Below are 12,542 nucleotides of genomic sequence, written 5' to 3'. Positions count from 1 at the left end.
GACAACTAGATTACACATCATGAATATCACTGATGCTTCAATTGATTCCATAATAGTTTTTTTTTTTAAAATATAAACTTACTCTAGTACAAGGAGACCATCTTTTTCTCTAAGAAGACAAAAAAACCTTTTGCCATTACCCCAAAAAAAGACATGTCTTCAAATCATTACACATAACTTTACTGCGTTAACCCGTTGAAGAAGTCACTACCATAGCTCACATCAATAAGCCCTACTCCAACAAGTGTACGGTAGCATAATGCCTCAAGTTTCTGCATAAACGTATGAGCGCCTCTTCCTGCAACCAAAAACGGAATCTCAGAAAGACAAAAAAAAAAACAGAACAAGCGTTTCGTTTGCAAGATGTAAACCAAAGACACAAAACATGGATCCAAATAGTTTACCTCTCTCGACAAAGATTCCTTGTGGCCTAAGTAATGGTGGAACTACTTCCTCCACAAACGCCAATCCTCTCTGAGAATTCGGTAAGGGCTGCTTGAGTTCTAATAGCAAGCCTGAGGCATGTGAATCTTGCTCCTCCCTATTCGCGCTTCGAGCGACTCCAAACCATGCATCGTCGATGTGTTGGCTAAGTCCATCGTATCGGAAACTTGGAAGATGATGAAGAGATGCATTGTCTTCCTCGCTAGGGTTTGGGTATTTGGACAGTATCTGATCCTCTGTTTCGGCAGAGCACATATACTCCATCTCAGACAGATCTTTAAGCATCAGTGGATGTTTAATCCCTGCTTCCTCTGTTTTGGACTCTTCTATGTCTCCCAATGTTTTATTACCGTTAGATGACCTTCCCAAAGATATGTTTTTGTTTAGTCTGCGTGGTTTCTTGTCAAGCACGCAAATCCTATTTTCGGATTGCGAACGAAGCCAACTGTTAATTCTTGAAAACTCTGTTTTCTGGTTGACATTTTTCTCAAAGATACCGATCTTGGAACAAGCTTTTCTCGCAGATCCTTGCCCCTTCTGTTGCACTTCTGTCTTGTGCTCAGACACGACCAACTTGATATCACATTCAGATATGTCCTGACTATAAACTGTTGCTGCATCATCTGTTCTATTCTGACTCATAGCGCAAGTGGACTTTGAAACACTCCTCTCTGATGAGTCACACAGAGAATCATATACGTTCTTCGTCATAGGAAGACACACAGACTCAGATCGGACATGGGCCATTGAGTTCCTTCTTGACTTGGAACCTGGACTATTGGAGATTGTGCTAAAATCTGCACCTGATAATCTTCGGTTGCTGCTAGCTGTTGGTCTCATGAAGCTACAAAAAACATCTGAAGCACGTCTTGATTTGTTTCTCCTTAATTTTGGAGTAACTTGAATCTCTTCTCTTATCTCATCCACTTCTTCTGCTTCTTCAGTAACATGAGGCTTACCAGAGAGTTTCTCTAATGTCTCGTTTAGATATCTGATCTCTTTTAACATTGTCTCGCGATCTTTCTCGATCGTTTCCATCGTCTTCTGCAGATTCATCATCACAGCCTCCTTTTTCTCTTGTTCTTCCTACGCGTCGAATGAATAGTTAACCCATCAGAAAGTGTAACACACTCTAAAGTAAGTTAACGTGTTAGGCAAGTTATTGAATTCCATTACCTTTGATTCCTCCTGACCTAAATGAACGTTCTTTGCCCTCGTTGCGAAATCTAAAGAGCATATGCTTTCACACAGATCATCTTCTTTCCGGCCGATATGAACAAGCATCAGTGTCTTAGAGTCTTTCCCTGAAAAATCACGAACCACTCTTCAAGAACAGAACACAACATTTCAGTTAAGATCAAGAATAAACCTGGTCAGATTAACCGAGAATCGAAAACCGAACCAAAACACCGATGTTCACAAATATCCATACAGTTCCTATATCTCCACCGAAAATCAGAAACTGAATCCAGCAACGAATGTGTTACAAAAAAAAAAAAAAAAAAAAAAATCCAGCAACGAATAAGTACCGTACGGATATATCTAAATAATAGTTTATAGATTAAATAATATTAGTTATGTTGAGTTTTTAAAATAACCAAGAATCTTAAAATCTTGTTAATAAATCGACTTATCCAAAATTACCTAAATATTTTTAAACCAAAATATTAAATATTATCCAAAATTATTCGAAATACTGGAACCGTATTATAGATTCAAAATAGCTTCTTTTTTTTAAATACCCCGTTCCCAACCTTTTTGTCCAAACCAAACTAAAAAGTGAAATAACCGAACCAAAACCGAACATAATTTTATAAATACCCGAACGATTTTTAAATTTTGGAAATGAAACTGAAATACCCAAACCAAAACACTCATGCCTAATCAGAAGTTTTCGCAAGATTTTAGGTACCGAGAGAGTCTTTCAGAACTTGTGTGAGCTTGCTGTTCCTGAATCACAGAACAAGATAAAACTCAAATGTGTCAGAGATTGAGACCTAAAGGGTTACCAAAAAAAAAAAGAAACTGATAGGTTTACCTGTAAGGAATGTGAGCGTTCTTGCGTTGAAGAGAGTTGATGACATCTCCGAGAGCAGATAAAGAGAGATTAATGGCTTTGCCTTCATCAAAACGGCGGCCAGTTGCTTTAGTTTTCAACACGCGCTCGCTTCCTCCAAGATCAACTAGCCAAATCTTGTTTCTTTCACGCCGTCTCTCAGTAGCTCCAGCACAAGTAATCGATACACGGATCATACTATTTCATAAGTCAAGATCAAAGAACATAATGTAACAGAATTTTAAAGAAAAAAGATACCGAGTTTCGAGTTTCGAGTTTCTTACCAGTGTGATCTGCTGGATGCAGAGTTAGAGTTAGTGAAGGCAGTTGCTCTGTTTCTACAACCTAATTTGTAAAACTTGAAGACTTCATCAAAGTCATTCACTTTATGAGTCACTAAGTTGTCTATATCTATCTCTCCCTTTGCGTCTGTGTGAATCAGAAGACTGAAACAAAGAAACATAACTCATTGAGTTAATATAGTCCAAATCATATCCATCATCGAAGATTATCTGCACATGTTATTATTACCTTGGAGGTATGGGACCAATGGGTTTAGTTCCTTGAGAGACAAGCAAGTCTCTGAGATTCCCCATGTAAATCTCAAGCATGCTAAACTTGATTACAAACTTATGATTGCTTTCCTCGACTTGTTTGAACAATCCCTTGATTGCTCGAGGAACGATACCTGGTGATTCTGGAAGACCCTCCTGAAACAATATTATATATCAACTTAAAGAGATTCAAGAAACAAGAAATGAAGTCAAAGAGAGATGTTTAGGTTAATCCTTCTTACCATTGTAAAAGTTTTTCCAGTACCAGTTTGTCCATATGCAAAAATGCAAGCGTTGTAGCCATCGATAACCGATTTGATTACCGGTTCAATCTCTAAGAAAACATCATCTGACAAAATTTGAATACTATCATAAACAACACTTTCATGTATGTGTGTAATCAGTCTTAGGCCGTTATGGAGTGGACATATCCAGGTGAAACATTATTCTATAGCCTAAAATGCAAGGACGAGTCCTAAGAAAATAACGTCATAATGGAAATTTCTCAAAAGTAAATAAAAGCCACATACCTTGAGATGAATCAGGTTGGAAAACTCTGTCAAAGTTGTAGGTTTTCCTTTTGCTTTCTGTTAACTTGATGAAAACGTTTCTTGTGTCCGAAGCAACCGGTGCTCTCAAGTTCTTGGAGTCTAAGGGTTTGACTCGACAAAACACACGAATATTTCCTGACCAAATTTCAAAATCGAAGCCGATGAAACTACTCTACTTATGTTACAAATCATATTTTTTTGTTTAAATGGATTGCTAACCTTTAAGGTCCAAAAACTCGTTCAGAATCTGTCTTCTTCGTTTGTTTTGATCATTTACTTGAACTGTTAGTGTAGAGAGTTGATCTGTAACCAAAAAGAAACAGAGGAAACAGAGCAAGAACCATAAGTAACAGAACTAAATAAATAAATAATAATTGAAGTTCAACGGTTGAGATGCGTTGCATGTAGTACTAGTACCTCTAATGCTCTGTACTCTGATGAAAGCAGAGTCGTCTTCGTCCTTTGACGTTGAAGAAATCTCAGAAGAAGAAGAGACGTTCTTGGCGATGTTGCTGACAGATTTAACCCATGATGAAGTCAAATGAGATTTCAAACCGATCAGTGAATGGATTGTCTCAGGCAAATTCTGAACCGGTTTGGATCTTCTCCTCTCCATTGAACCAAACCTTGATCTTGAATAGAAAAGAGATTCTGATATCACTGAGCTTTTGCTTTTAGAGGGCAAGAAACTTGGAGAGAATGTTTTTCATGATAATCTTGGTGGAGAGATATTTGTAGCACTAGTCAATATTATACCAAGTGGAAATTAATAATCTAAATTAACTATTTTTAGAAGAAATTAATTACTATTGCCCCCTTTTTAACTTTAACATTAGTTGTGAAAAGGTTGATACTTAGAATGTCACTGGTCAAAATTTAATCTAACAGGTTTAAAAGCTGTAGATGCTTCATCCACATTATCAATATTTACAGATTTTTTTTTAACAAAGTTCAATATTTACAGATTTTTTTCCTTTTTTCCCCAAAACAATTAACTTGGGACCTAAATTTAGAGGTTATGTTTTACTTTTATATAAACTTGATATGTTAGTCCAAAATCTATAAATTACCAAATGGAAAATATGACTAGTAATAACCAAACTTAGTGATTTAATTTTTTGAATTTTCTTCTATACTTTACCATTAAAATATATTGTTAATGAAAATACCTAATATTAGTGTGTATCATATTTTGCATTAACTATTCATTTTAAATAAGATATGCAACTAGCATGTCTTATTGTTTCCATAAGCTAATCATTTTAATAAAATATACAATAAATAAAAAAATATTAACTATTACTATATATTATAATTCTATCAAAGTTATTAGTAAAGCACATCATACTGAATACTGATACTAATTCAATTTAAAAAATATATGGACAAACGGAATTCATGGGGACTTACCTCAGATGCATGACAAGTAGGGGTGTTCAATCTGCTCAAACCAAACAAATTAAAACCAAACAAAACAGAAATAGAAAAAATGGTTTGGATTTGATAGTACCGAATATACCAAATGGATGTTATTTTTAAAGAAACTGTGGTATATGGATATGGTTTGATATATAAACCGATCAAACCGAAAAAAAAAATTAAACTGATCAATTAAAATATAGTGGTATAATTATATGTAAACTATATAATATAATTAATGATATATACATAATATATTTCATTGATATGTTTTTCATACTTCAAATGTTGATTTTAATAAATTAAATATTTTATTTAAAGTTAAAAGTTATTTTTTGTTTTATCAAATTAAACAAAACATAATTTTTACTTTTGTTTTGTTGATATATATGTGTGCTAATATTTATTTGTTTAATAGCATTATGGGTTACTAACATATATTTCTTATTTTTATTCTATAAAACTATTACTATTATAAATTTAATATGTTTATTAATTATTTCAATAGTAAAGGAAAAATAATAAAATAGTCTATTTAAAAACCAAAATGTCTTTATCTATCTTATTAAAACTCAAGTACAAATTAGGTTTGTTTGGAAACATGTATAGCAATTTTTTAAAAAAAATTTGTTTGGAGACATAGATTGTAGTTTAAAAAAAAAAGTTTGTTTGGAAACATGGATTGCAGTTTTGAAAAAGAGGGTTGTTTGGAAACATAGATTGTAGTTTTAAAAAATAGGTTTGTTTGCAAACATGGATAACAGTATATTAAGAGAAAAAAAGTAATGAGCTTATATCTTTAAGAAAATTTGGAAATCCATTATATTATGAGAAACTATCTATCTGGTACCTAATCGGGTTCGGTTCAGGTCTCTTTGAGTTTCGGATTTCCGGGGTCAAAGATTTCAGCCTCATTCTAATATTTCTAAATTTCAGTTTGGGTTCACTTCGTATTTTTGCGGGTTCGATTCGAGTTCGGATAACCCATTTAAATTAAGTTTTAAAATTTTAAATTCATTATATATTTATATACTTTAAATTTCTCAAAAAATATAAACAAAATAATGATTTAAATATAAATTTGAATAACATATGTCAGAATACCTAAACTTAACATATAAATTACTTTAGCTCAAATATTTGGTTAGAGAATCAATAATTTCTATCTTATTAAAACTCAAGTACAAATTAGGTTTGTTTGGAAACATGTATAGCAATTTTTTTAAAAAGTTTGTTTGGAAACATAGATTGTAGTTTAAAAAAAAAGGTTTGTTTGGAAACATGGATTGCAGTTTTAAAAAAGAGGTTTGTTTGGAAACATAGATTGTAGTTTTAAAAAATAGGTTTGTTTGGAAACATAGATATGAGTATATTAAGAGAAAAAAAAGTAATGGGCTTATATCTTTAAGAAATTTGGAAGTCCATTATATTATGAGAAACTATCTATCTGGTACATAATCAGGTTCGGTTCAGGTCTCTTTGAGTTTTGGGTTTTCGGGGTCAAAGATTTCAGCCTCATTCTAATATTTCTAAATTTCAGTTTGGGTTCGCTTCGGATTTTTACGGGTTCAGATAACCCATTTAAATTACTTTAAAAAATTTTAAATTCATTATATTTATATACTTTAAATTTCTCAAAAACTATAAACAAAATAATATATTAAATATAAATTTGAATAACATATGCCAGAATACCTAAACTTAACATATAAATTATTTTAGTTCAAATATTTGGATAGAGAATCAATAATTTCTATCTTATTAAAACTCAAGTACAAATTAGGTTTGTTTGGAAACATATATAACAATTTTTTAATCAAAAACATGAAAAGAAACAAACGTAAAATATAATCCAGTTACATGTTAATTTGATATTTACTTTAAAATATATTTACTAAATCCAAATATTTGTTCGTTAATCTCTCCAACGGTTCTTCTTTCCCACAACTCCACGATCACCTCAATCTCTGATAACTACCTTCGTCAATTATTTATATTTGCTTCATGTTGATCCACATGCAAAACGAAAACTTCTCTCTTACTCAAATTCATGAAACGTTTCTTCTTCGACGTAAATTTGTATTTGGTGTATCATTTTATTCTCCTTTTGTTGTTCAAATTATCTGGATCTCATTCTTTTCTCTACTTTTCAACTATGTCATTTGTATATTAAGCTTCGGTCACAAGCAAGGTTTTTCTAAGAAGAATTCAGGTTTGTATCTCCTTTTATCCAAATCTGAAAATCTGAAATAGAGGAAGCAAAATAAAATGTTATGTTTTTGTTTAGTGAATACTTCTGCGTCCAACAAAAATTGTAGGGAAGAAGACAAGACAATCTCGCTTTAACAAGAATGAGTATTATTGGACCAACATACAATCCAACAAAAGAAAAACAAGAACAAAACAAAAGAGTTTTCACAGAAACAAAAGAGTTTTCACAGAAACAAAACAGAGTACAAGAGTATAACCATACATAATCTGAAAACAAATGGTAATTTAGTTTTTCATTGATTCTATTTCTTATGTTTTTTTTAAAACAAATCGGTTTTATTTTTGTAGCTTTTACATGCTTGAAGAAATTCCATCCTTAATAAATAATGATGTGATGCAGCTTTTAGATAAGATGGAAAGACAACAGAAGCCTAGCACTTGACCAACGAAAAAGAGTTTCAACAACTTTGCTGATACACTTGACATCAACAAATCTGTGTGTTATGGTTCTTGTATTTCAAAAATCTGTTTTTCTTTTAATTACAACTAGATTTTGACCCGCGCTTAAAAGCGCGGGATTTTTTTATTGATAAACTTATTGTTTGTTAGTTCACTAATATGCTTAAAGCTACGGGTTCGATTTCAATTCAGTTTTTTTTAAGGTTTTAGTTCGGTTTCGATTCGATTTTTGATTTTTGATTTTTTTATTCAAGAAATATAACTGTTTAGTTATTTATAAGTTTGAGTTTGGTTTCAGTTTAATTGTTTTGGTTTTTAGTTTGTTTTAGATACCAATTTTAAAAACCTGTTAAAATCTTGAGTTCAATTCGGTTCTGGTTTGGTTCTCGCTTTAAGCATAATCTTAAATAATTCAGGTAAAAGTCATATTTTTATTTTTGGATGAAATATCAGATAATTCAGATAAATTTAAATATTTCTTATAAGAATATTTGAGTGATTCAGTTTTTTCAGTATTACTAATTCACATTTTTATTCACATTTTTGAGTGATTCACATTTTTCAGTATTAAGAATATCTATACTATTGAACAGATGAAAACATTTGTGATTGTTATAGCGGTTTTGCACCTTGCGTGGAAGTGAAGTATTAACGAACCTGTATTGTTTGAACCATTTTATTAAGGGGAATTAGTTGAACCATTTTGTAAATATATATATACACAATATATGAAGGTAGACAAAATTTCACTAACCATATATTTTATACACCGGTATATATATTTATTATTTTCAGGATTTAGAGTTTAGAATTATCCTTCTACATATATACACATTTAGGGACACTGCTCTAAGGTTGACAAATATATAACTGTAAATCATTTTAATATAAACTCTATGGACTATATACAAATATAAAAATCAATATTGTTAAACTTGTGTATTCAGTAGGTCTAATATGTGTCTGATATGTGTATTTTTAGTTTTACCAGTCAAAACTATGTGAAGTCGTGAACCATAAATTGTTAAAACCGTAAGTAAATATTTTCTGATTGCATAGTCTATATGTCATGTGTTTAAATAATGATGGTCCACTCGTGAATCTCACAATGTTTTGTTTACATGAAAGAAATGAATATTATTTATTATTAATTAATATATAGCTAATTATCTTTTAGGCTATATTGTAGATATGATCGGCAAATATATAAGTATCACAGATGGCTTTGATTCATGTCACAAAAATTTAAAATATTTTATTTAAGGCAAATCTTAGAAAATTTAGGAAATCTAGTTATATCACCTATTAAAGGGAGAATTGCCAAGTGTGACTCAAAACTTGGAGTCAAACCCAAAACAATACCCCAACTTGGGTCAAAGGCAAAAGTAACCTAAAAGGCTATTGAAATTACAACTATCCCCTTGTGACCAAACAAAAAAACGGAATTCTTTTTACGTTTCTACCCCTCGCAAGTCGTCTAAACAGACGACTTGAAAATAAGTTGTCCAGACGACTTAACTTAAAGCCGTCTGGACAGTTAGTCTTAAACATAATTTAAAAATTTTGTAAAAAATATTTTGATAAGTGAAAAATGGGAATTATGTAATTAACATATGTCTTAGGAGGTATAAATTAAGATATAACAAATTTCAATTGTTTTCAGCATAGATGAGTGAAAGTAGTGAGTCATGATATTCTTAAGTTTATGTTTCATCAACATATGTTGTAGTATTGTATGTGTTCTTAGGGTTAGATTTTGGAAAGCATTAAAACCGTTTTTGAAAATTTTTAAAATTACTTATGCGTGTTCATTTCTGTGTATAGTAAACACTATTTAAGTATAATTTGATTTTATAACGTGGTTAGTTAGTTAATCTAGTCATTTTAGTTTAGGGGTTCATTTTAGGGTCTAGGACGACTTAATATTTTGTCGTCTGAAAACAGACGACTAAATATTAAGTCGTCTGTTGTACATTATCAGCCAGAATAAGTCGTCTAAACCGGACCAAACCTTAAAGTTTACCAATGTAATTTTAAAGCTAACCGGATTATTTACCCAATATATAAGGTGATTTTTTTTTTTGTTTCATTTTTCGCGATATTCAGAAACCCTAACAGTTCTCTCTCAAAGGCGATTTCGAATTCCCACGATTTCCGAACAAACCATCGTTCTCAACATCGGCTATCTATCTCACTTCATTCTCACCGTTGTCGCCGCAGCTTCTTCTAACCCTAGCGCCGCCGATTCCTCTAAACCCTAGCGCCGCCGATTCCTCTAAACCCTAGCGCCGCCGCTTCCACTATTTCCGAACAAACCGTCGCCCTCGCCACCGTGGTCACCAACGTTCTAAACACTAGCGCCGCCGCTTCTTCTAAACCCTAGCGCCGCCGCTTCTTCTCTGTAAACCTTAGCGCCGTTTCTCTGTAAACCCTAACGCCGCTAAGTCATCAATCTCGAGGAAAAGATGAACATAAAACGTTGTCTCTATCAATTTACTCATTCTCACCGTTTCACGTTTATTTTTTCAGATCTATAACCGCAATGACGAGTACTCCAACTCCTTCTGCGACTGGAAGACTTGTAAGTAATTTAAGTCGTCTGGAAAGTCTTCCAACTGGACGACTTAGTAGATGACTTAAATATAAGTCGTCCATTTGGAAGACTTTCCAGACGACTTAATTATAAGTCGTCTACTAAGTCGTCTGGACTTATATTGTTGTCTTTGATTATTTTGCAGACAAAAAGGATGGATATTCCAGAACTCCCCCGTAGGTTATACACATCAGGGGAAGAACCAGAAGCCCACAATAGCATTTCGTATCATACGGATAACAGCAAGTTGCATACTGCTCTTAGGAAAGCTCTTACTGATGACGAATTTGAAGAGCTCAAGGAGTCGAGTTTGGGAGTTTTCATCAAGTTCAAGGAGCAGGGATTTGGTTGGGCTTCAAGGCTGGTTCACTACATGCTCAGTTTCAAGCTGGACATTAAGAAGAAGTATGAGATGTGGTCTCTCGTTGGTCCAGAACCTTTGAGGTTTTCACTGTTAGAGTTTGAAAACCTCACTGGTCTAAACTGCGAGTACATCGAGGACCTTGAGACACCAAAATGTGACGTTACCCCAGAGATGGTTTCTTTCTGGGGGATGCTGGGAGTTCATCTGGAAGCTGGGCCAACTACTGATCAGATAATAGCAGCACTGCAGAGATGCGGGGATTGGTCCAGGGAAGATCGCAAGCGGCTCGCGTACCTCTCCATCTTCACTGGATTCATTGAAGGGAGAAAGTTTTCAACCGCTACACGATCTACTCTGGCAAGGCTAGTGATGGATTTAGAACGGTTTGAGAATTATCCATGGGGGAGAGTCGCATTTAAGGTGCTGATGGACTCTTTGTGGAACAAAGAAATTGCTGGCTGTTACACCGTGGATGGGTTTATACAAGTTCTTCAGGTCTGGACGTACACAGCTATGCCGGAATTGGGTGCTAGTATTGGTGGTCCCAGAGCAGACAGTCCGTCTCCACCGATACTGGCTTACGAGGGCAGCAGAGGCCGCAGATCAATGAAAGCTGCTATCTTGAGTCAGGTATTTACTTCAATCCAAAAGACTGCGCAGACGACTTATTATAAGTCGTCTGGAAGGTCGTCCAGCTGGACGACTTATCGGACGACTTAATTAAGTCGTCTGGAAAGTCTTCCATCTGGACGACTTATTAGACGACTTATTATAAGTCGTCTGGAAGGTCTTCCAGCTGGACGACTTAGTAGACGACTTATAATTAAGTCGTCTATTTAGTATTTTTTTTCAAATATCTAACTCGATTCTTCTATTTACTGCAGACCCGCGTGATCAACTTTGTTGAGAAGGACATTAGTGAAATGTGGCCAAAATGGGACTCTGAGGTTGAGGACCTGCCCGCGGAGAACATCATTAAAGTCATGTATGAGCGGAGACCGTGGAAGTGGACCATGGATTGCTGGGAAGTCACTGGTACTAAGGTCAATACAAAACCTAAGGTTGTGACTCCATCAAAGAAGGCCAAAGAGATGGTTGTGTTGGAGGAGGAGGAGGAGGAGGAGGAAGACAATCCAAGACCTCGGAAGAAAGCTCGTAAAGAGGCTCCTAAAGTGGCTAGTGAAGAGGCTAGAGAAGAGGCTAGAGGGGTGACCAGAGAGGAGTTGGAAATTATGTTCAAGGGCGTAGCTGACTGCATGAAAAAAGGGTTTAATAAGTGCATGAGGGAGTTTAGGAAGTTGTCCGATAGATTGGAAGCTGTGGAGAAGAAGGTTGGTGTCACCAATCAGGCTACCCCTCAAGATAAACAGCCTACCCCTCTTGCCAAAGAAACCGGGGGTAGAAACAAACAGGCTACCCCTCAAGATAAACAACCTACCCCTCTTGCCAAAGAAACCGGGGGTAGAAACAAACAGGCTACCCCTCATGCCAATGAAACCGTGGTTAGTAACCAGCCTCCTCCTCATCAAACCAAACAGCAGCCTCCTCCTCCTCAAAAGAAACAGCAGCAGCCTCCTCCTCCCAAAAGAAACAGCCTCCTCCTCAAAAGAAACAGCCTCCTCAAATCAAAGAGGTTAGTATCAAATCCAGGGTTAACTAGTTGTCCAGACGACTGTAAAAGTTGTCTGGACGACTAGTTGACCCTGGACGACTTAAACGTAAGTTGTCTGGACGACTAGTTGACCACGGAAGACTTAATTTTAAGTCGTCCAGGTCCAACTAGTCGTCCAGACAACTTTTGTTTAAGTCGTCCAGAGTTAACTTGTGTGCAACTTTTATTGCAGAGATGGTTGCCGGAGGATACAGCAACCGAGGCGAACTCGGTAAATAA

The 12,542-nt window shown here is 34.7% G+C and overlaps 1 protein-coding gene across 1 annotated transcript; it reads right to left on the bottom strand.

The window, feature by feature from the left end:
• Positions 1 to 36: 36 nt before the first annotated feature.
• LOC111204149 (kinesin-like protein KIN-14T) lies at positions 37 to 4,879 on the bottom strand. Its single transcript, XM_022698356.2, has 11 exons — positions 4,023 to 4,879; positions 3,825 to 3,908; positions 3,585 to 3,740; positions 3,297 to 3,403; positions 3,032 to 3,210; positions 2,785 to 2,946; positions 2,483 to 2,698; positions 2,357 to 2,394; positions 1,621 to 1,748; positions 405 to 1,530; positions 37 to 298 (listed from the first exon to the last, which is right to left on the bottom strand). The coding sequence occupies exons 1-11, from the start codon at positions 4,219 to 4,221 to the stop codon at positions 180 to 182; spliced, it is 2,514 nt and encodes an 837-aa protein (XP_022554077.2). The 5' UTR covers positions 4,222 to 4,879; the 3' UTR covers positions 37 to 179.
• Positions 4,880 to 12,542: the final 7,663 nt, after the last annotated feature.

Source organism: Brassica napus, chromosome C3 (genome assembly GCF_020379485.1).
Source record: "Brassica napus cultivar Da-Ae chromosome C3, Da-Ae, whole genome shotgun sequence".
Classification (NCBI taxonomy): Eukaryota; Viridiplantae; Streptophyta; class Magnoliopsida; order Brassicales; family Brassicaceae; genus Brassica; species Brassica napus.
This window is presented reverse-complemented; position numbering and strand designations above follow the sequence as displayed.

Excerpts from the sequence above, each read along its gene's own strand:
- LOC111204149 (XM_022698356.2), bottom strand. The coding sequence starts at position 4,221 with ATGGAGAGGAGAAGATCCAAACCGGTTCAGAATTTGCCTGAGACAATC. Across the intron at positions 2,947-3,031 it reads ATTGGTCCCATACCTCCAAG|TCTTCTGATTCACACAGACG; the intron begins GTAATAATAACA and ends TCTTTGTTTCAG. Across the intron at positions 299-404 it reads AGGAATCTTTGTCGAGAGAG|GAAGAGGCGCTCATACGTTT; the intron begins GTAAACTATTTG and ends TTTTGGTTGCAG.